General features: G+C 37.2%; 1 protein-coding gene across 43 annotated transcripts in view; it reads right to left on the reverse strand.

The window, feature by feature from the left end:
- Ptprd (protein tyrosine phosphatase receptor type D) overlaps nucleotides 1-23,770 on the reverse strand; it is a 2,211,569-nt gene that overhangs the window by 292,433 nt on the left and 1,895,366 nt on the right. For 22 of the 43 annotated variants that reach the window (XM_029475765.1, XM_029475748.1, XM_029475779.1 and 19 more), the window contains 2 exons: nucleotides 13,163-13,311; nucleotides 10,018-10,159 (listed from right to left, as the gene is read on the reverse strand). In XM_029475765.1, coding sequence (XP_029331625.1) covers nucleotides 10,018-10,159; nucleotides 13,163-13,311 — 291 coding nt within the window. The remainder of the gene's footprint in view (nucleotides 1-10,017; nucleotides 10,160-13,162; nucleotides 13,312-23,770) is intronic. The other 21 variants (XM_029475790.1, XM_029475789.1, XM_029475786.1 and 18 more) reach the window with 1 other exon arrangement.

The raw sequence follows: 23,770 nt of genomic DNA on the forward strand, positions 1-23,770 counted from the left end.
ATATATATATATACAAGAATATTTGAGTATCCATTCATCTTATTTCCATGTGAAAAGCTGATTTTTAAAAAAAGTCCACTGAGTGCACACACACACACACACACACACACAAATATGTTGAAACAGGAAAAGTTCTTTCCAGCATTCTTGACCTTCATGATAGGCTGGACATGTTTTGGATTATGACCTCCTGTATGCTAGGCATAATCAGTTTGGTAGATTAGAGCATTTGAAAATATGTCTAAAGGAGAAGCAAGGTATAGTGGTTTGAACAAGGTTGGCCTAGGGAGTGACACTATTAAGAGGTGTGGCCTTGTTGAAGTAGGTGTGGACTTGTAGGAAGTATGTTAGGGGCTGGGCTTCAAGATCCTCCTCCTAACTGCCTAGAAGCCAGTTTTTTGTTGTTGCTGTTTTTTTGTTTTGTTTTGTTTTTTTCTGTTTACCTTTGGATCAAGATGAAGAACTCTCCGCTCATCCAGCACTGCACTTCCTGCCCTGATGATAATGGTCTGAACTTCTGAAACTCTAAGCCAGTGGCAATTATGTTATCCCTTATAAGGCGTTGTCTTGGTCATGGTGTTCCCTCACAGCAGGGAGAACCCTAACTAAAAGAGAAGTGAGTAGCAGGAATAGGGTATTGCTGTGATAGGCCTGATCATGGTTTTGTTTGGAGGAATGTAGATTTGGGGTTTTGGATTTTGAAAGCAATGCCATGCTTTAAGTGAGGCTTAGTGAGCCATACATACAGGTAAGAATATGGAAGATAGTGGGGCTGAGGGTGATTTGAACCGTGTAGCCCAGTCCAACAGGTTTCAGAGGAGAAGCATGGGGCCTAGAGACTGTTCTTGTAATATTTTGGTGAAGAATGTGGTTGCTTTTTGCCCTTGTCTGAAGAGTCTGCCTGAGGCTAAAGTGAAGAGATTCAGATTAATTGCATTGACAAAGGAAATCAAATCAACCAAGTTTAGACTCTGTTCTGTGGTTTACTCTTATAAAGAGTGTTTTTATCAAGCATAGTAAGCTGAAAAAGAAAAAAAAATACAAATGTACAATTCAACTACTAAAGGGGCACCAGGAAGTGGAATCCCTGTGTTGAAGGAGATAAACAGATTAAGGGAGTGGTGACATTAGGGCAAGATCTCACCCAGCTAACCTTAGTCTTTATGTGTTTGTAGTTTAATAAGGGATACTCATACCATATTCGGTGTTATTATTACCTGATTACTGTTTTATTTGGACTTTTAATCTGAAATAAACTACAATTCAGAAATGGAAGGCACACCTTTGATCCCAATCTTGAAGCTTGAAGACACAGGCTTTTGAACTAGAACTTGAAGCATAGAGGCCATAAAAATCTTAGGCATAGGCATGGTAGTACACACTTGTAATCCCAGCATTCGGGATCCAGAGCCCTGCAGATCTCTGAGTTTAAGTTCAATCTGCACAGCAAGTTCCAGGACAGCTAAACTTAGGCAGTGAAAGAGTTAGAAAACAGAAAACTGGTGATAATGTACTACTACAACTAGAGGTAGGGAGTATGTTCCAGCCCCATGAAGAATCAGAACTTGGCAGCTTCAGCCATGTGGCTCTGGCTTTAGAGTCAAGAGTAGAAGGGGTTACTGGAACAATTAATGCTAGTTAGCTAGAGCTAAGAAATTAGTGGTGAATATGAAGAGACCAGCATCATCTGGGAAGTGGTTTCTGACAGCAGAAAGCTCTGTTCCAGAGATAGCCAAGGTTGTACCTCCTGCTTCAGCTGCACTAGATTATGTGTAAGAATCATACAAGTGGGACTAGTTTTGGCAGCATGAAAGGATCATGGAGAGCAGCTGAGGCTTGATACTGTGAGAGGTCAGGAAAGGTGTTACAGTCAACAAATAGGGGATTATAGTTCAGTGATTGGATGAATTTCGGAAGAAACTTTAGGCTTTTAACATTGTTGAGACTGCTATAGACCATGGGGACTTTTGAAATTGGACTAAATGAATTTTTCATTATTCTATGGCAAGGTAGGGCCCCTTTAGACTGAAGTGTTTGAACAAGCCTATAGGGGGGAAGGGCAAGAGGTAGAACAAGAGGTAGAATTCAATTTTCCCAAGGAGTGGCACTATTAGGATGTATGGCCTTACTGGAGTAGGTGTGACCCTGTTGGAGGAAGTGAGTCACTTTGGGAGTGGGCTTTGAGACTATCATCCTAGCTTCCTGGAAGCAGTCTTCTTTGGTCTGCCTTTGGTTCAAGATGTAGAACTTTCAGGTCCTTCTCCAGCACCATGTCTACCTGGATACTGCCATGCTTCCTGTTATAATGAAAATGGACTGACCCTCTGTAGCTGTAAGCCAGTCCAATTAAAAGCTGTCCATTGTAAAACTATCTTTGGAAATGGTGTCTCTTCACAGTAATGGAAACCCTAAGACATAAGGGAGTTAACATTTTTCAGGTATTTTTAATATTCAAGTCAGTATGCCAAATGCTTCACAGATAAGCAATTAGTTTTTCACAATAACCCTAAAAGATGAAAGAATTTTTCATTTAGACGTTTAGTGTGTCTGAGCCCATGGAGTTAGAAAACAAGGGAATGCCCATATGAACTCTTACTTATTATAGCAAGAACAGGAGTGCTCTTGGGCCTCTCTGTTTCACTCTCTCTTACTTTCCCTTAACCTTGATTTTGTGATTTCTTTTCTTATTCTCCAACCCACAGTAGACAAGAAAATAAAAACCATTTTGTCATATCGGGTAAAGTACACTAACGCATGTCTAGGCTATCTCTAATGTATGTTTGATGTTCTATCTCTCAGCCCATGTCTTTACTCACTCTATGTGCACATCCTGGGCAACCAGTAAATTCTGGAAATAGGTGGGAAAAAGTAGTAGTGCTTACACACATGGAAAAACTAGATAAAATGAAAGTAAAATAACTGAGAAAAGTGGAAAGCATTTTGAAGTTAAGCATGTCAGTCAAATGTTTGTACATATATACATATATTTTATATATATTTATGTATATATATATGTTTGTATATACATATATATATACAAGAACAAATGCCTCATAAATTAGACATTTATACATATGCATATACATGTGTGTATACAAATATTTCATTCACAGAATGTTTTATTTACTTGTATAATGTATTAACATGAAAAATGACAACTTTATTAAAACCCATAATTTTGTATAACTCCTATGCTCATCTAGTGGAATTTCGATGTCCAGTTTTCCAGTTCTTACCACATCTCTGGATAGCCATGAGAGTGCACAGATGCAAAAGAATTCAAAGCTAAGCAGTGTACAAGGGCTGGACCCACACCTTTAAACCAATGATATTATATTTCTACTCTTATTTGCAGCTCACTTCAGTCTTATTTTATACTTTTTCCTAAGACAAATGTAGATAGAGTACTCTCTCAGTTTCCTCACAGCAATCCTCCTCCCTCAGTCTCCCCACAGCAATCCTCTTCCCTCAGTCTCCCCACAGCAATCTTCCTGCCTCAACCTCCCCACAGCAATCCTCCTCCCTCAACCTATGCCTGGTGTTGTTTTCACGTTTGCTTTATTGGTATTTTGCTTGTTTGTATTTCTGTCTTGTGGGGTTTTTGTGTGTTTCTTGCATTTCTGTAGTTTTTGTTTGTTTGTTTTTCTCTCTCTTCTTAAAGGAAAGCACCAGGGGAAGAGGAAAAAGATGAAAATATACTCTACTAAAATTTTTTTCTCAAGTAAAAAGTAAAATGTTAAGAATACTGGCCTGTATTATATCACTTAATTTAGTGTGTCAGTGTGGCTGTTAATTCATAAGTTGTGTGTCTGTGTGCCCATGCTCGAAATATAGGAGTGAGGTATATGCATGTATAGGAAAAGGTACATGACTCTGAGGCCAGTTGTAGAGAGTTGTCACTCTCTACCTTATTCCCTCAATGCAGAGAATCTCACTGAACTTGGAGGTAAGTTGCTGACCAGGAAGCTCCTGTCTCCACTCTCAGGGCACCTGACTTTTTACCTAAGAGCTGGTATCTGCACTCAAGTGCTCCTGTTTATATGGGAAGTGCTCTTACCCACTGAACCATGTCTCCAGCCTCTCATTGTTTTTTAATAGGATAAAATAAGTTGCTTGCTCTTCTAAGGAAAAATGTAATTAGGACTCTGATAATTAAGCCTGAGATAAGGTATTTGGTATATCTGTGCCCCAAATCCCAATAAATTATGCATGTGTAACTTTTAAAGCTGCATCTTAATTAGTATCTTAAAATAAAACTAATTTTGAAGACCACGATATTGAAGTTTTAAAAAATCATCCCAATTTTATTAGTGAAAGGTAGCTAAATATTCAGCTTTAATGTATAACATTATTTAAAACTCACAAGAATTGTTGTTCTGGAGTAAATTCCTTTGCAAATTCCAATTCACAAAGATGGTCTCTGTTAACTTCATCATATTGCTCCCCATTGACATAGATAAATCACCTAATCCAGTTGTCTTAGGAGACATTCTATTCCAGTTTGAACTAGTGTGTCCCTCTCTGATGGATTAGTTTGGATAACATGTATAGTTCATGGACTGCATAGATATTTCTTCAAATATCCTTTATGGGGTTGCTTTGAACAAGGTTAACTTGTAATTCAGGACACAAAGTAAAATAGATTGCTCTCCCTTTTGTTAGGGTAGCACTAAATAAAAATGGGTAAGCATTTGCACAAATGAGAAAGAACTCCTTCTGCCTAGAGCTTGCCAACCAGAACACTAGCTTTTCCTACTCACACATAACCTGAAGCATCTGCTTTTCCTGGGCTTTAGGCCTGCTGGCTATGGGACTAGAAACATACCACCCAGCCTCTTGGGTGCCCAGCTTGCCAACACACCTAGCAGATTGCTGGACTTGTCAGTCTCATTAATCATGTGAGCCAATACCTAACAAGTGGGATTTCTGCTGGCATTGCTGCTGGTCATCTTTCTCCTGAATACCCTGACTGGTACTCCACCCCATGTTCTGGACAAGTAGGGAGTCATTTCTTAGACATGTAAGGTCTCTGTGGTTTACAATCTATCACACTTGCTCTGTCTGAGAGGAGGCTATCCTCTGAGCTTTTCCTCTCAAGTCTCCTCTCTGTCTGAGAGGAGGCTATCCTCTGAGCTTTTCCTCTCAAGTCTCCTCTCTCCCATGATGCATCATGTAAATGCATCGTGCATTTTCATCACACTCGTGATCAACTGTAGGCTTCACTGTCAGAAAAATGTTGCTCTTCCATGATAAAAGCATCAGATAACCCCCCCACCAAAGATCTTTGCTGTCTGACCCAGAACAAAAAATCTCAGGCTCTCTAGGTGTTATTTTCTAAAACCATAAACAAACTGACAGATACTATGACACCAAGTTCCTTTTTGACTCAACACTGCCATAATCTTTTTATGCTAATCATTAGTAAACAGGCCTATGGCTTTTATATGCATCTCAAAATCATTAAATATTTTATCTTACTATGAGGTAAAGAGAAGAAAACTGTTCTTTCTTGAACATAATTATTTATAATGGTATTTACTCACTTTTAAGACATGATACTGGTGAGGAGAATAACATCATGATGGTTGCTAGGAAGGAGCATGTACCATCCACACAACAGTGCTGATGAGAAGAAATGACAAGCAAACAAGGACAGCCCTCAAGTGGCATACACATCAGCAGAGAAGAATCTTTTTATCTCTTCTCTTCCCAGAATCTCCCAACACTGTTTAAAGGGGTTCCCTTTTTGCCTTCGTGACACGGAATAGAATTTTGTTTTTAAGTCCTAAAGATCAAACTGCTGAAAGTCAGCTGCTCCTCCATAACCTGCCTCTGCCCTCTGCCCCCTCTTTCTTGCAGGGAGGCAGCATTATAAAGGAACATGTTATCATTTTGTTATCAATTTACTCCAAGTGCTTCACCATTTCATAAGCTCTCCCAAATAGTCTTCCCTTAGCACCACAATTGTCAGCAAGTTTGTCCTGTGCTGGCCACCCTTCCTTTTGTTTCAGTCTTTCATAAAAATCCTTTTGTGTGACAGTCAAGCAGCTGTGCTTTGTTCTTTAATGTTCCTAGCCTGGATCCCCAGCCGAGATCACTTTATAACATAAACGGCAAAGTACCATTTTCACAGCAGGGACAACTGTGTTCATCTTCAAAAAGAGGCATTAATAAAATGAGCCTGTAATGAACATGCTAATTCTGCTCGCAGGATAGAGCACAGAGGCACAGGCTTCGCTGCCACCTCCCTGAATGATGGTAAAAGTTGTTCACGTTCCTTTTTCCTTAACAACAGCTATAATGGCTTTTTTTTTGAACAGACATATTATGCAAACATCTCTCTGTGTTTTACAATGCAAGGCTGCCTCGTCTCATCCAAACTGCTCACTGTGTTTTACTATCTCAGTAACAGTCACCTTCGGGGAACATGCTTTTTCCATCTTGCAAGAACTGACTTCCTGAATGAGGCATGTCACTGAATCACAGAACAGTAGCTGAGAAGGGATCTGACTGATGGGATCTCCAAGCTAAGGGGTTCTCTGTACAAGAGGTAAAGAAGAGAAAAACAGGGGGCATAACTGAGTAAACAGGGACACGGGCAGGTTGAATAAGAACATCATCTATTTCTGTTCAGTGTGGGAGCTCAAATGACCACAACCTGGGCATAAATATTCTGCATTGTCTAACACCTAATAGTGCCCTTATCCAGTGATATATAAAAAAGTATCACTTACTGAACTGAATTTGTTAAAACGTGTAAATGGAATGCCTTGGATTTGGCATGCTAACTATTAGGCTGAAGCTGTACTTGGCTTGCGTTTCATGAAAAGCTAGTTTTCAGTGAGCAGATGAAGAATACAAGGTGATGTTTACTGTTTAGCTGCTGTGATGCTGGTATTGCGCAGGCAGTGGTTTGGGGGTGGCACTATTTGTATATGGGCAAATATCTGGACATAATCCATGAAATTTATTTACTAGTTTCGTGTTACTAGTTTGAATGAGAAGTATGTATTTTCAGACTGCCTCCCAAAAAATAATAAGCTCAAGAAACATGTATGATATTTAGTCATGCTTTAAGGAAAAGAATGATTCAATTATTTTAGAACTTCTTTTTAGAGAATGGAAAAAAGGATTCTTGACCCTTTCCTCCAGCCTTAAAGTACCAGACATTTTTAGATTTTTCAACAGTGAGAAGAGACTTTGCACATGGTAGTCTCATCTGCCCAGCGGCTGATAACACACATCAGTAGAATGTGCTCTCTCCCAGTTTCATTATATATATTTCTATGTTTCCCTGCAGATATCAGGAAAACCTCACAGGTAATCAAGTCAGGATCCAGAGAACCAATTTCATCTGGGTGGCAATTCTTACACCTAAGATGTACTTTCTGGTCCCTGGCATGAACCAACCTACAAGTCTAATATTTAATCCATTGTCCTCCCCAGTATCCCACAGTGGATAAGCCTCAGACTTCACTAAGCTCTTAGTGGCCCCTGCAGCCTTCCCTTGCAGCCTGCTCTAGAGGCACTATATGTATCTAGCAATCATGCAAAGCTTCTTAATAAACGAGGTAACTAGTGCCAATACATGCTTGTGCTTATAAAACAACAAAAATTGAAGGCAATAATAATAATAATAATAATAATAATAATAATAATAAATAGAACCTGAACGACCACATTCATATTGCATGGTCCCCTCTAGGCACCACTTACTGAAGGATATATGCTTAACTGTCCAATAACTCATCCCAGGACATGGTCAGCCATGGGACTTAAGGTTTCTGTCCTGTGAAAATGGTTTTGAACGTCAGGTCAATTGGAAAAAAAGCTCTTGAGGGAAAATGTCCCTGAAATGCTCCTTCGGTGCACATGGGTGGTCAGGGTATTATAGTAATGTCTTCTGCATTTTGCCACACAGGTCAGACATTTGAATATCCAATTACTTAGGTGCTCCTGGAGCCTGTTTGAAATAAATGAGTGCTCTCCATCCATCCTACTTAGACAAAAGCCATCATGACAGTTGGCACATTTTTGGCATTTGTCAGCAAAGTGGGAAGGAAATAAATGACCCATGTAGCTGAAACAGGCCTGTGATGACGGCCACTGGACAGCAAGGGTAAAGTGGTCTCCATATCCTACAGCGTGAGAATGCTTGAATATCTGCCAATGCGATTTGCAAGAGAAAGTAAACTCAAGCCGCTAAGAAGGCTCATTAGTTCAAACACAGACACAGTTCCCTCCCTAACTCTTCACATTCTAAGCCCATAAACACCAGTTTATTGCTGGCCTATTACTAAGAGACTGTGAGCAATAGAAAGAATTATCAGCATGTAGAAAAGATAAAGAGGTGACTCTGAAAAACAAAGATGATTACACCCACAATTATCTCATGAAATGGCAATGGAAAGAATGCTAAGGTTGGGGCCATTCTACTTTTCCACATTTCAATGTCACCTTTGAGTTTTCTCATGAAACATTTTCAGAACAGCTAAATACAGGTATCTAAGAATGGAAAGTTAAATATCTTACTAGAAGCATGTATTTTCATTTAAATGAATAGCAGATGCCTAATAGTCATGTAGAAAGTCAAGATCATATTGGAGTTGTAAAATGCATTACTTTACACAGTGATGAACTATTTAAAGCAGAGGAGACACAGGTCCAGCCAGCCAGGAAACAGGAAAACATAAATTCCTGTGAATTTCTAAGGAGAATTATAATTTCTGCAAACACTTTGTTAATATCTTCATGAAATAAAGATAAAGACAAGCAAATGACATATATTATTTCCTTTGCAGAAACTCAAAGAACTTAGTGATTTTTTTTAAAAAAATTTCTAACTCATTTTATCTTACCTTTTTGTAATACACTTTCTACATGCTAGAAGAATCAATTGATTATTGTTCAAAGTTTAAAGGAATATCATAGATTAGTCTGAGATTTGCTCAGGTATAGATGTGTAAAGACTCAGTCTAGTTCCCAGCCTGGATACATTACAAATACACACATGTAGATTCACATATATCTAGATGGTCCATAGCAGAAGTACACCATCTATAATCATGGATGAGTACGTCATTAAAATTTTACATCTGAATTCCTAAAACTCTCTACATTTTATCTTACTAGATATTGCAGCTGCCTGGTAGATTTTATTGCTCCTTTTATTTTTGCAAATGCTTTAAATAATTTTTAAAGTTTAAAGTACATTTTATGTCATCCATTATGAGCCCAAAGACTTAGGATTTAAACCCTCATTGTCTGAGCTTCATCATGGATTGAAATTGGCTGCAATTCTTTAGAATTTGAGATTCTGAATCCTTCTGGTTATGAAAGAATGCATTTATTTAATCTGCAATGGGCATGTTTTCTGCAGTATAGGGGCTTTCATGATCCCTTGTTCCTTAGTTTGGGACTCTATTTTCAATGGAGCTTTTGGGCTATACTTCTGGGCTCTGAGAACAGCAGCAAAGGGATGTGGCCAGAAGCCTCACTTTTACAGGGAGCTGATGTGCCTTTTTACTAGACCTGACTTTTCACATGCATGCATCATGATGGAGCCTTGAAACTCTAGGGCTGAACTCCAAAATCCTTGCAGTTTTTTGTTTTTAACCAATCATTTTAGGAAAGGAAGCTTCTTGAATTTTGTAGCCATCAGGAGGAATCAAGAAAACAGTAGCAGCAGGAATCAAGAACAAATCTAGACATAAATGATGCTAACAGTGGAGAGAGCCACCTTTTCCTGTCTAGATAGCCTTGCCAAAATCAAAATGGCGTCTGGTATTTAAAAGCAAAACTTCTTTTCATCGTTATTTTCTTTTCTTGATTAACATTCCTTCAAAAACCAAGAAGACACCCATTGTCTGATCAACATTTGGCACATTCCAACATTGTACGGAAGCTCTTTCCTCACGTGATCATACCACAGCCCTGCTCTCTGAACTGTCCCATAAAAAGAGCACTTGACAGATGGAACTGCCACCATGATTCAACAACCATAACTTGAGCACTTACCACGTAAAACTGTGAGTCTTGTGGACACACTGATTTCTCCCACATTATTCGAGGCCACACATTCATAAATGGCCTCATCCCGTGGAGTCCTTAAGGGCTGTATTCTGAGAACTGATCCAGATCCATCGTCAAATTCTATTACCTATTAGAGGAGACAATAGCTGTCACAGGTGTTGTTACAATCGTCTACCTCTCAGCTAAACTTCTCAGCACAGGAGTGAGCCAGCCATTAGGCGCTGACTAGACTAGGCATCATTCTGATAGAGCACTGGATTCTAATAAAGTGGGACAGGAGAACATTTGATCAAATGTATATACCTTGTACCAAACAAAAAAGAAAGACTTAAAATTACCAATAGACAAGGATAGATTACTTGTCCCTACCAAAACCCTCCATGATCCTCTCATTAACATATCTCAAGCTTAGTAATTACAAGTACACCACAGCTGTGATGGATAAACTTCAGTTACTCTCTTTGGCAACAGATGTGCTTACGTGGATCCGTTTAAAACATAATGCTTGTCACCACAAATATTTCTGTCCGTTTAAAGGGTCTAGTTCTTAACTATATATGTGATCAAACCCCGAAGAGAAACTGCATAAATCTAGTACTTAGGCAGCCAACAAGTGAGCCAACCCAAAGCCTGGAAGCCTGCATTAATTTTGCCATAAATCATTCCATTTATTTGTTCCAGCTTAACATTTTCTGCCTTTTTATGACCTTCTTCTCATGAAATGGAGGCTTGTCTCACCAGGCCAAACATCAGTGTGCTAAGCACCAACCCTGGATTCGCTGTGATCAGGAGCTCCACTCTGAATGGGAAGAGGAGCACTGGTACTAACAGCAGGGAAGAGAACCAGCATAAAGTCTGCGACCCACAGTGGTGGTGGTAGGCATGTATAGCAGTCAGGAGCAACACGGTTCCATCCCATGATGTCTTCCTGCAGCTGCTGACAGGGACGCTGTGTTTTTGCAGTGTTTCCATGTCCCTCGATTGTGAATAACCTGAGACTTTCTATCCAATCCAGTTGTGAGGAGCTTAATCCCCATGTCTGTGTGCATGTATTACCATACAGAGAAAGGCGATTACATGTTTTAATTGTATTCACTTTAGCTCCTTTATGTGTTCCACTTTAACTGTAAATTCAGAAACACTCAAAATGTTCCATTTCTCAAAACACCACTATGTATTTTCAACTCGATTAAACACACATCTAAAAAGAATCTAAGAGATACAAGTCCCAGTTATTAGAATCTTTCTTAAATAATCCACAATTTTATAAAAAAAATACTTGAGTATACCACAGTTTAATATAGAAAACGTATGCACATAATTAATGTAAATGTAAATTTAAATTTATTTTACACTAATTATCATTATATATTTATAAACTTTAACTATTTTGTATATTGAAACATTTTTATGTTGTTATGCATTAAAAGCCAGTGCTCTAATTTCCACTTTGAAAGCAATCAATGCATGCTTTCTATGTGCCAAACACCATACTTGGCATTGACAGAAACAGCAGCAAAACATTCTCTCTCTCTCTCTCTCTCTCTCTCTCTCTCTCTCTCTCTCTCTCTCATGTGTGTGTATATGTGTGTGTGTGTGTGTGTGTGCATGTACACACTGCAAATCTGGTTAAGAATTTTTCAGCCCAAGACTTGAAATCACTTCACATAGTTGCTTTACATAAAATAATTTTCCCTGAATTTGTTATTTTGGTTTTGTTTTCTGAATTTGTTTATATGATTCTCATTAGCAAGTATGTACAAAGAAGATCTCATGCTTTGAACTATGTGGTCCTATCATTTATTTTTATAAGATTTATTTAGAAGGTCACTGTCAACAGAAAGCATATCAAAGAGCTCTTGGGGAGAAAAAAGAAACTTTTAACTTAAAAGGGAAAAAAGTTCATATACGCCAAATTCTCACAAACAACATGTTAGTTTGTGAATTGTGTAGAAAGTTCCTTGAAAAGTTCAAACCAATGTATCTTAAATTCAAACATGCAAAAATAAAAATTTATCCCTAAATTTGTAATATTATAAGTTATAACTTGAAGTTCGAATTTTAAATTTCACTGCTATTTCTGATCAGAATTCGTCAAAACATGACCCTGCTCAGAACACTCTGAACAATGATTATCCAGTATTCTGAGTTTTAGTTGTAATATTACTGTTCATCAGAGATTATAATCAATTTTCCCAACTGTGAACTAGGGCATGAAATCTATTAGAAAATCAGGCAAAATGGAAGAGAGATTTTATAATTTGGGTAGCTCAGGAGTCTTGGTATCCCCTAAAAATCAGTACACTCTGGACATCTTCATTTACGAGTATGGTGTGCTTTGGAATGAACAGGTTCCTAAACCACAAACTTCCTCCCAATACTGAAATGACAGCATCATTGTGTACTTTTTTCTGAAAGAATCCAGAAAGTCTCCACTTGATTCCCTGAATAATTACTCTGGCCTGTCCCTTTTACATGGTACTTTATACTAAAACACAAAAGAGATTTTCTTATTATAGTCCATAGGGTTAGTGAAGTTGAGTCTTGATATTTTAATCCACCCTCCTCTCTTGACTTGGTAACAGAGACCAAAATCCCCTTCCAGGAAAAAAAATCTGAATTTAAGGTATAAGATTGGATATAATTGATCCCATTTTCAACAACAAAATTTAGAATCTGCTGTAAACAAATGGGCACTGTTTACCCATCCATATATTGTGTTCAGATCTAACCATGCCACTCAGTAGCACTGAGGAGGATAAAAACTTCTAGAAAGATATACATGTTTCATCTGTCCTTTGGACTTGGAAAAATGAGGATATAGGATTATACCTTGCAATCTTAAGAGGAAACAGTCTGAAGATGAGTCTAGCAGACATATCTAAGACCCCATTATGCCCCTTACTTGCAATAGAAACCAGAATCTCAGACATGCAATTAAAAAAAAAAATCCCCAGACCCTAGTTAAGTCCTTATGCAATGACCACATTCTCTATCCTCGAAAGACATTGGATTACAGTGCTCATTGCAGGTAACATAACTGTCATAACTCAGTGCTTATTACACCTCAAAGCAGAGCAGAAAGAGAATAGATGCATCCTTCCCCAGAGAAACAGAACAATGGACCTAATACCTCAAATCTCTGGTTGCTGACTTTCTTTCCTTTTTTGTTCCAGACAATTTTAGGTCTTGGGTCTCCTGTAGCTTGACAAATGAATGATGCAACTCCTCCAGAGACCCCTGTCTGATCAACCGGAGTTCGTGTAAACCTGGGGGGTGCTGAAAGAAGAAGAAATAAACACCACAATTAGCAGCAATATTGAAACAGATTATGACCCAACTCCACCTCTCCCCTCCCAGGACACAGTCTTATCCACAGCATCACCTTGCAAATGTAAAAAACCCCCAAGGCAACCACCTTCTGCTTTGGAGGGTAACTTTGTGGTCAAGGTCTGTTATCTCTTAGTGCTTTCATTGCTAAAACCTGAATTAAGGCAGAGAGCCAATAACATCCAAAAAGCAACATCACACATTAATTTTTATTACCAGTATTTAAAAATCCAATTTGTCCACGGTAACGAAAAGCTCATCAATCAAAGTGAGTAAAATTCCAGCACTTTGCTTTGATGTCGCTATCAGGATGTTGCCAGAAAGCAGCACTGCCACAGGTAGGCTATTAAAATTAGTGACATTTAAGGGATGTTCTAGGAAATTTTAAAGAGACAAGAAATATAGCCTGGAATTAGAAGGCACAGCAGGAAGCAGGAAGGGGGAAATGACACAGGGGCAGTCACACATTGTCTTGTAATGTAGAGCCTCATTTTGTGAAAAGGAACCCAGAGAAGCTTCCCAAGTCACAGGGAAAGAGTGTTTATTAGAAGACATCAACTTATGGTTACTTAAGAAGAAAGAATGGAATGGAAAATGAAATTTTCTAGAGTCTCCATCTCAGTTGATTCTTCAAGCAGTAATATCCCTTTCCTCTCTGAAAACACTTCTTTCCTATGTTATATTTTCAAATCTAAAAATCAGTCCCAGGGTGATGACATAAGATGTAGTCCAATATGATGAGTATTTATATATAAAATATTTATTGAGTAGTCTGATTAGTAGAAGAATATAGGCAGCGTGAATATAAGTAAAACAAATACTAATAATATAAATGTTTATGTTAAAATGAATTACAATATGATTAGGAAATAGTACATATAAGAAGGAACTATTTAATCTATGATATAAAACAGCACTTATGAATCAATGAAAAAGTATAAAAATGTAATGCAGAATTCTGAGGGACATTTGATAAGAAAACACTTAAATTGTGCACAATATGTGAAAACATTAATGACGGTAGCTTGTAAAGTAGTGTTTTAATTGCTTTTAAAATGGTTCTGTTTTCATCTGTGGAAATATAATGTCTGTTTGTATGAATATATATGTGCAGTGATCTGAAGAGGCCTGAACAGGGCATCAGATCCCCTGGAGCTAGAGTTGCAGGTTATGGGCTACTTAAGCATGGACTGGTCATGGAGCAAGAGCTTTTGACTGGTGAGCCATCTTGCCTTTCTCCATATTTAAGATTTGTAATTGTTATATTTGAAAAAATGTTTTCATGTCAAGAACATTTTACTTTTCCACTTTCCTTTCTTTTCTTTTAATGGCTGTACAGATTTTATCACCTACAGTTCTTTACTGTTATCCCTGACAACAGGTGTAACTACTTCTAGTTAATATTTAAATATAATGTTCAAACTCCAGGACAGAAATTAGCAACATTATATCTTTTTTGTTCTTTGCTGTCATGAAACATTGTCCTCCATCATGTTTTCATCTGATGCCTTGCAATACCCATAACATGTTCTAACCCAGTTTGATTTCTTGGCAGATTGAAAATCCAGATAATCTCAAACCTACTGTTATTTGACAAATGATGATGACAGACAGGTAGGTAGGCAGGCAGGTAGGTAGATGATAGATAGATAGATAGATAGATAGATAGATAGATAGATAGATAGATAGATAGACAGACAGAGAAAAAGGCTCAGAGACAAAAGGGAAATCATATAGCTTTACTGTTTCTTCACTGTCAAGACATGAGATAGAGACAAATTATTTTGCAAATATAATTCCAGTTTTGCAGGTTCCTATCTAAATATATGATTACATAAATGGGGGAGCTCAAGAGAAATGAAAGAGAAGCATCTTTACAATCTCATCATAGGAAGTGACTCCTCTTCTCATTAGCAAATTCAGCTTTTTGATGGAAACACAAAAGCCTGGGGCATGTTTATGTTAAGAAAAATTAGGAGTACAAGTGGGCTCTACCAGCCCTGTTCAATACCACACACTCTAGCATCCATGGATAGAAATATAAATGAGATAATTACAATAAGCAGTGAGAAATACTTTAAAAAGATTGAAATTGACTAGTAGTGAAAAGGATTAAAAAAAACTAATTAAAAAAAACCTAAAGAGTTATCATTAGTATATCATTATTTTCCAGAAAAGAAACCTGGCATTACAAGTTTTCTTATTTCTCTTTCTATCATTTCAAGAGAAGTAAATTGATAAAAAAAAATGCCCTTGTCAGTACCAAATAAAAATAAATTTATAAAAATAAAACCAATCTCATCTATAAAACATGACTAATAATGAAAGAAAATTCCTCATAAGCATCCCTGTGAAACAAAGCCCCCAATTGTGACAATACTGTTAATTCTGAGTCCTTTAATCTCCTTTCTATATTCTAAAATTGATCAACCTGAATTAAAATTTGTTTAAACTGCCATTTAAATTGCATTAAAATTTCTTGCAAGGTTGTAGAAAATATGAAGGGCCAATGGATGAGATGACTCTGCACATACCCATTATGTATTTAATAACCCTAAAGCACTTGCTGGTTCCCCTGCACTAGGGAAGCCTTTGTAAGACATACTGTTCTGTTTCTATTCCCAAAGAATGAGGGGGAATTTACAGATTTTTAAAAATCGGCAAGAAATAGTTGCCATGCATTAAAGGATACATCTGCTCAGAATTTCCAAACCATAAAAGGAATAGATATCATTGTTTTATGAAGGATATCAATATATATTTTTGATAATTTTTTAGTACACATGTATGTTGTGTAAATGACTTTTCTAGCTGGACCAATTCTAAGACTGGTGCTGCCAATTCTAGGCAGAGAGACAATGGAAGATATGTAATAGAGGGCTAAATTCCATAACTCCTGTAATGCTAGGGGAAGGTGAATATTTTCATCTTAGGAGGCATAAGAACATGAAACAGAAATTTCCCATCTACACTGGCAAAGATGAAAAGATCTAGATGAACACTCTATCATATTTTGGTGTGCACGCTTCCCAAATGTTAGTCATGCTCTTTAGAGTCATTCCTTCTTTAGAAGGAAAGAGAAGTATACAATTAAAAATTTAATACAATGTTTGACTAAATCCCCACAAACAGGGATATCACAAAAGAACACATCACAGATGAGGACAAAACACACAAGTGCATCAACAGTGCTGCGTAAGGAACATTTTTTTGATGAAATGCAACACTTCTCCTGAAGATAAGAAGCAAAAGAAATGCAAGAGTATAGAGGGAAACAGTAATGAAGAACCACAGTATTTCAGTTAAGACTATATTGAGCCGTGGTCTTCCAGTCCTAATTCAGCTAGCTAGGTGTTGTTGCTACTTACATATAGCCACTAAGGCTGTACTTTGAGTGATATATTTCTATTCAAGCTGTTTTTGATAAGTGAGAATGTATATGTATGTATGTATGTATGTATGTATGTATGTGTGTGTGTGAGTGTGCGTGTGAGTGTGTGTGTGTGTGTGTGTGTGTGTGTGTGTGTGTGTGTAAAATGATAGGTACTACAGAGCTCAAATTACTGTTCAACACAGAAAGTCTATGTTCCAAATGCAAGACATGGAAGCTACAAACACACATAGGAATAAGAAGATGAGCTTAGTAGATACTGTGAAATATGTTGACCATAGTACCTAGCTATATTCATTCACTGTACAACCTCATAATACATTCACAGTGCACATAGAAGCTCTAAGAGTACAGTAGACTGTCATTTACTATGGTAGCGGAGGATGAGCCAAAGGCTGCCAATTGAGTTTTATATGATACAACTGAATTTTGATACTATACTGTGTTTTAAGTTACTGGCTTTCCAAGGGCAAGATAGTGCGTACACAGTACTCTTATAAAGATAAGCTTATAGGAGTGAACTAATTAAGACTAGCAAACTCTCTTGGCCATCCTGAATCACATGAGCTACTGAGGACAAAGTTGTCTCTTTAGGACAATTTGTTAGGTAGAGCCAGACATTCACAAGACAAAACCATTGATGAAAAACCAGTATCTATAGAAAAGCAGTATTGGGGAAATTCTTACATTTTAAGATGACTCAGGTTTGATATAATTTGGTTGGTCAACTAAGACGGCTTTAAATTAGGATCACAGAGAGAACAATGATAAAGCGAAGGGAGAAACCAGGTGTCATTTGTCTAATGTAGCTCTAATTAATATGGCGTTTCTGTGGACATCAAGGAAACATGTCTCACAGGGGAAAACCCTAAGCAGCATGTAACTAATTGGCTTCATTCCTTTTCACTGATTATCCTTTCCTTAAATAGAGAGTTTTGATTTTAAAGGAATATTAGTCATAACATTGTACTCAAGATCTTAAAATGAGAAGGCTAATAATCTTGAGGGATACAAAAGGAGAGGGGGAACGTTCAGTAGGAAGATGAAGGCAGCCTATATTTAGGAACCTGCTTTCTCCCTTATGGAATACCTTCAAGTTGAGCTATCTCAGACCTGTCCCTGCCAATGTCAAGGCAAGGACTCTGAAAAATAGATCAGAAACAGCATACCTGCGACAACTTGGTTGGAAATAAAAGAGCACAAGAGGGAGTTCAAGAATGTTCAAAGATCATTACAGCTTTACCTTGTTGTATAGCCAGAGGATATAGCCTAGAGCCACTGAAGAAAACACAAAGAGTGGCCAGAGCTCGTGTGCATGCTATTATGATAAGCTTGATTTCCACTGGGCTTGTGTGCAGGGGGAAGACAGTGACAACACCTTCTGGGCACAGGATGAAAGATTAAGGTCCCAAGGGTATCCGAGGAGGACTGAGTCCATGGCTCAGCTGTCATCTGCATGGTTTTCCCAATATGTGTCCTATAAACTGTGGCTAGTGTAGAGGTACCTCACTTGTCACATAGTTACATTAGATCTGAATAGGGCCTTTCTACCCAATCCTGTCTCTTCAAACTCAAACAGACTATTTATGACTTGTTTATCCCATTTCCATGTTAACACAACTAACTAAACAACCTCTTATCTTTACATTTTGATTTACAAGACAGAACATTTCAGAATTGATTAAAGAATAATTATTCTTTATAACTTGCATGCACTAGACAATTTTTTTTTGCAATCTTATACTCAGAGTGTATACTTCCTACAAAATGTAATTTGGACTCATATCACATAAACTGACAGAAAGCTTTAGAGAAGTGGTTCTTAGCCAGCGGTTCATGACCCCTTCGTGGGGGGAATCAAAAGACCCATTCACAAGGGTCATATATCACATACCCTGCATATCAAATATTCACAGTACAATTCATAAGAGTAGCAAAATTACAGTTATGGTGTAGCAATGAAAATAATTTTATAATTGGGGTCACTATAACATGAAGAACTGTATTAAACAGTCATAGCCTTAGGAAGGTTGAGAGCCAATGCTTATTAATACAGATATTTGGAGCAGAAATAGGAAGAGAAAGAAGGATCAAAAGAAAGCAATGGGGACTTACTGACCTGAAGAGACTTCGACTATCTACTCTCATTGTTAGGCTTTGTTTTACTATGCCGAATCAGAAGGCAGAAAGTTACAGATATTGCACATGCAATGTACAATTCTCATTATGTTGTATTTTTAAAAGTGTATTCAACTATTTTAACTACAAAGGACATAGTGATGGTATTCCACAGGATTAAGTCATTTTTGCTATTAGAGCAGTTATAGCTCACTAAGAAAATCCACCAGGAAAATGCTCTCTCAGAAAGTTCTCCTATAGTGTGACACAATTCCAAGAGGAAAATAGATCAGGGGTGAGGTCACCAATCATGAGCCATGGCTAACAGAGAAAAATCACAAAGTTCATTCAAATGCTACCTGGATTCCAAGTTCAGCAGAGTTGACTATTGGCATAAATATATACATATATATATATATATATATATATATATATATAAGATTTTCTTTATCTGCTCATAGGCATTAAGGATGTGACATCTTAAGGTTCTTGCTACTGCTTCATACCCACTGCTACGCCTGCATAAACCATTGATTTTATTAAGGCTTCAACTATAAATTCTTTGTGGATGACTACTGGAGTGTGCTCACATTTTAAAGACAGATGCCTCTGTACATCTACCACTCTATTAGCTGATAAGGGTTAGTACATGCACTGGTGGACAGGAAAAACACTAGGAAGAAAAAGATAACAGGAAAGAAAGAAGTCAGGAAACGAAATCTGACTTTATAAAACATACATTCCACTTATTCCACTTAAAGTATGCTCTCAATGTCTGGTTTTCATTTCTAATACTTGTAATATTATTTTCTAACATTTCAGAGGTGACACATGAAAGCACACTATGTCATATACTAAGTATCCATCATACCACATGGCCACTTCTGTGTGAGGGACTTCATGTCCCAGAGGCTCACCCTTTGAGACTCACCTCACCTTTTTACCTAATTGTCCCATGACCAACTCAGGCCACATAATACACCTCTAACAGTCTCTAGATTCTGCTTTCAGACTCAAGAAGAATGACATTGCTTTCTTTCTATAATGGACCTTAGAATTACATGGGAGCCACAGAGGAAAAAAAATGTACAGTTGTGTGGTGCACTATCCCTAAGTCCATAAAAAGAGAAATTCTGTTTAGGGGAGGAAAACAATCTGTCAAGAATTGACAGATTTGCTTAGTACTGAGTGTGGCCGGTTGACACTCCCCCGCCTTCAGGTTTTCATATCTTCAATCAATATTACAATATTGTCCTGGAGGCTTTTTAATTCTTTACAACTTTTGTTCTAGTGCTTCTAAAACAATGTAATATCTATGTATTTTCCACTCACACACTAAAGAAATCCAAGAGCTTATATTTGCCAAATAAATTCAGAAATTGTTTGACTTTTTAGATCTTTCTGAATGGCTGCTAGGCACATTTTCCAATGCGTGCCCACTATGGACTATCGTGCACTTGGTTTGCATGCACTGCTCTATGTTCTTTTCTGGAACAGAATGGATTTTTGTGGTTTCCCCATTTCGAGATTTTTTTTTTCACTCACAATAAAATCCTCCCAAACTCTCTCTCTGAATCCCCACTTGAATGAAACCATGGACCTTTAGCCCCTTTATCTCTTTTATCACATGTTCTTTACCTCAAATGAGTCTTGATAGCATATATTTCACTGTAGTTACTATAGAGTCTATGCTTCCTTAAGTACCACATGAGCACTATCTTGAGAAAAACCTGCAACCTGATCACCTCACAGACCCTACCATGCTCATTGTACAAATTGTTTTCAGTGGATAATATAGATAAGAGTTACTGAAAATATCCTATACTTTATGTCAGTGAATAATTTTAAGCATTTCCATCTCATCTAAACAAATTAAATAGCAGCTATAACAGAATTATATTTAAAATACATCTAGATCAATTATAATTTTAAAACAACAATTTTATATCATTAAGTATGTAAATAGACTTTTTTTAATTGTCAAAGGATTTCAGTCATTCCTCTTTCAGTATCATAAAAAGACTCTGATAAGCACTCTTAAAATTATTGTCTCATTTGCATATAACTGTGATGCTCTTTATTCTTAATGTAAAACTCCAACATATATTATAAATTATTACATATAGGCTGAAAAATGAAAACTTAAAAGCTTCTCATAAATTTTAATAAACTGGGTTTGAAAAAATAATGTAAGTATTCACAGTTACATTTTTTAGTGGTCTACTTATCTGAGCCATGATTAATACTAAAAATTATAACTTTATCATTTCCAAAGTTTCATGTATTTTAAACTAAGAAGTAGAAGGTGGAGATCAAAAATGAGATAGCTTGAGAAGGGCTCTGGCTGATCCACCACCCAAGGAAGAAATTCTTTTAACCCTCATTTGAACATTTTTTTGTTTAGACATAAAAACGTCATTCCTGGTGATAAAGTCACAAATATCAACAAAAAAAAATGAAGCGTTTGTTAGACAAATCTGAATATATAACTGTATAATATAAAATTAATTTTCAGATAAAATAGGTCAAAGTAGGCAGGAATATGTTAGATTTTCAAACTTGTTTCTAAAACTCTTAGGGAGAAAACTTTTCATAGAAATTATATTACAATAATTAATACATTCTGACTTTGTTTTTAGGATTTTCTGTCCATTTTAGTGACTCCCATGGTCCTGTGTATTTTATTTTGCTCTATCAACAAATTATTAAATCACTTTTATCTACATATAAAATAATTGAATACTTTAAAGTAATATAGATTATTATTTGTATAAATTTCAAATGTGCTAAATGTTACAATTTGTTAGCTTAGTTTAATTTTTAATGGGTATTACTGGGACTCTCATTGCTTTTAATTAAGCAGCATTAAGGGAATATTCAGCAAAAATTTAATTCAATTCATCTAAATTTTCCAGTACCCCTGGGAGTTCAGATGAGTGACACTCATACCTTCTCCTCAAGAGAAGTTACTTATAAAGTAAATGATGGGATTTCCTTTGAAAAAGATTTAAGAACTAAGTCATCTGTGTAATAGTGTTACAAATAAAAATAGTTTCAGGTAATGATATTACATTTAAAATTGTATAAAAAGACAATCTAAAATGATCTAGAATGTGTTCAAAGTGCAGAACAGATATAAAAGTGTATGCAAGAAAGATTTCTCTAAACATCATTTTATATGTGTTAAAATCAAGCAAACAGCTTGCCAATTTATAAGCTTGCTATGGACCCTAAAGGAGCTCATGGATAGGAAACATTCACCACAAAGTCCACAATACTCTCAGTAACCAGTGAACAAGGATAGATCATTCGCACACTGACCAACCTCACAAGGCAGCACATCATTTCTAGTTGGCTTTATGACTCACTGAAAATGTCCATGCGTATGTACACCTTTTCCAGGTTACAGCCTGTGGAAAATGTTTTAGCTACATACATTCTAGAATTACCTTCGCAGTTCAACTAGACTAAAATTGGTGTCAGCAAAAATATGGTTGCTTGGCTCCTGGAGGAAATTATCTCCAACACCACTGTCCCTGGCCTTCTACCCCAGCTTCTCTACCAGATCTCTTCAATCCTGGATATCATTTGCAGTTACTTCACATTCCAGAGTCACAAAATAATTGCCAGTTCTGCTGTTTAAAACACTCTGCATATAGTATCAGACCTATTCACATTTGTGGATACAAGAGGGCAGGTCTGGCACTCAGAGCAGCAAGCAGCAATAGTGTTTTCCAATATATTACATCTTAGATGTGATCCAAGTTTCTGTCAGTTCTGGTAAAGCCTCACTATGGCTGGGATGAAGAATAACAACAGTTCATACAGCTTCAAAGCCTCTCAAGTTGTAAAGTCACACTCTTGGATCCTCTCTGATGTAGTTCATTTGCTGATGGTGTTCAAAATGCAACCGGAACTGCACATCACTCAAGATGTTCATAAAAATAATTAAACTAGGCAGACACTGGTGAACGTCTAATTCCCGCACTTGGGAGGCAGAAGCAGGTGGATGTCTTTGAGTTCTAGCCTAGCCACGGGTACATGGCAATACTTTGTCAAAGAAGAAGAGAAGAAGATGAGGAGAGAGAAGTGGAATAGGAGAGGCAGGAGGAGGAAGAAAATGAAGAAGAAAAAAAGATGAAAAAGGAGGAGGGGGAGAATGAAGAGGAGGAGAGGGAGAAGGAAGAGGAGGAGGAGGAGGAGGAGGAGGGGGAGGAAGTTCCATACTCATAAACAATAAAAGGAAGTACAGTGGAATATTCTTGGAAGAAATGTGACAGGATGATTGCACAGTTTTTAGAGAAATATAAAACTGGAGAGAGTGGTGTTGCTTTTCTCTATGCTCTGCCTGAGCATCTTCACTTATATCTGGTGTGTCACTCCTCTTCAAATAAGCTAATTACCTGTCCTGTGTGATCCAATTTACAGATAGCAGGTTAGGATGAAGAAGAAATGATTCCGTTTAATGATGATCAGTCCATCTGATTTGATAAATTATGATTAAATGATAAGTAAATTACCAGTGAGTGATGCAATGAATCTGCTTTGGAAACTAATTCTAAACCAAAGACACTAAAAAGGAGGAGGTTTCTTAGCTACATTCCTTCTTAGACTACCTTGGCAATTTAAGCAGGGTAAAATTTGTGCCCACAACAATGTAGCCAATTGGTAAACCCATGATAAACAAGTAAACATGGTAAACTAGTGCTTAGTATGAGTGTCTTACACCAAAATAAATGACCAATCTTACAGAGAATGCTGATCGTTCGGAGAAGTTTTATAGCTCAGGAATTCCAAAAGTAGAAGAGTTTTTTGGTACATATATTAGGGGAAGAAGAAGAAGAAGAAGAAGAAGAAGAAGAAGAAGGAGGAGGAGGAGGAGGAGGAGGAGGAGGAGGA

This window comes from Mus caroli, chromosome 4, assembly GCF_900094665.2.
Source record: "Mus caroli chromosome 4, CAROLI_EIJ_v1.1, whole genome shotgun sequence".
NCBI lineage: Eukaryota > Metazoa > Chordata > Mammalia > Rodentia > Muridae > Mus > Mus caroli.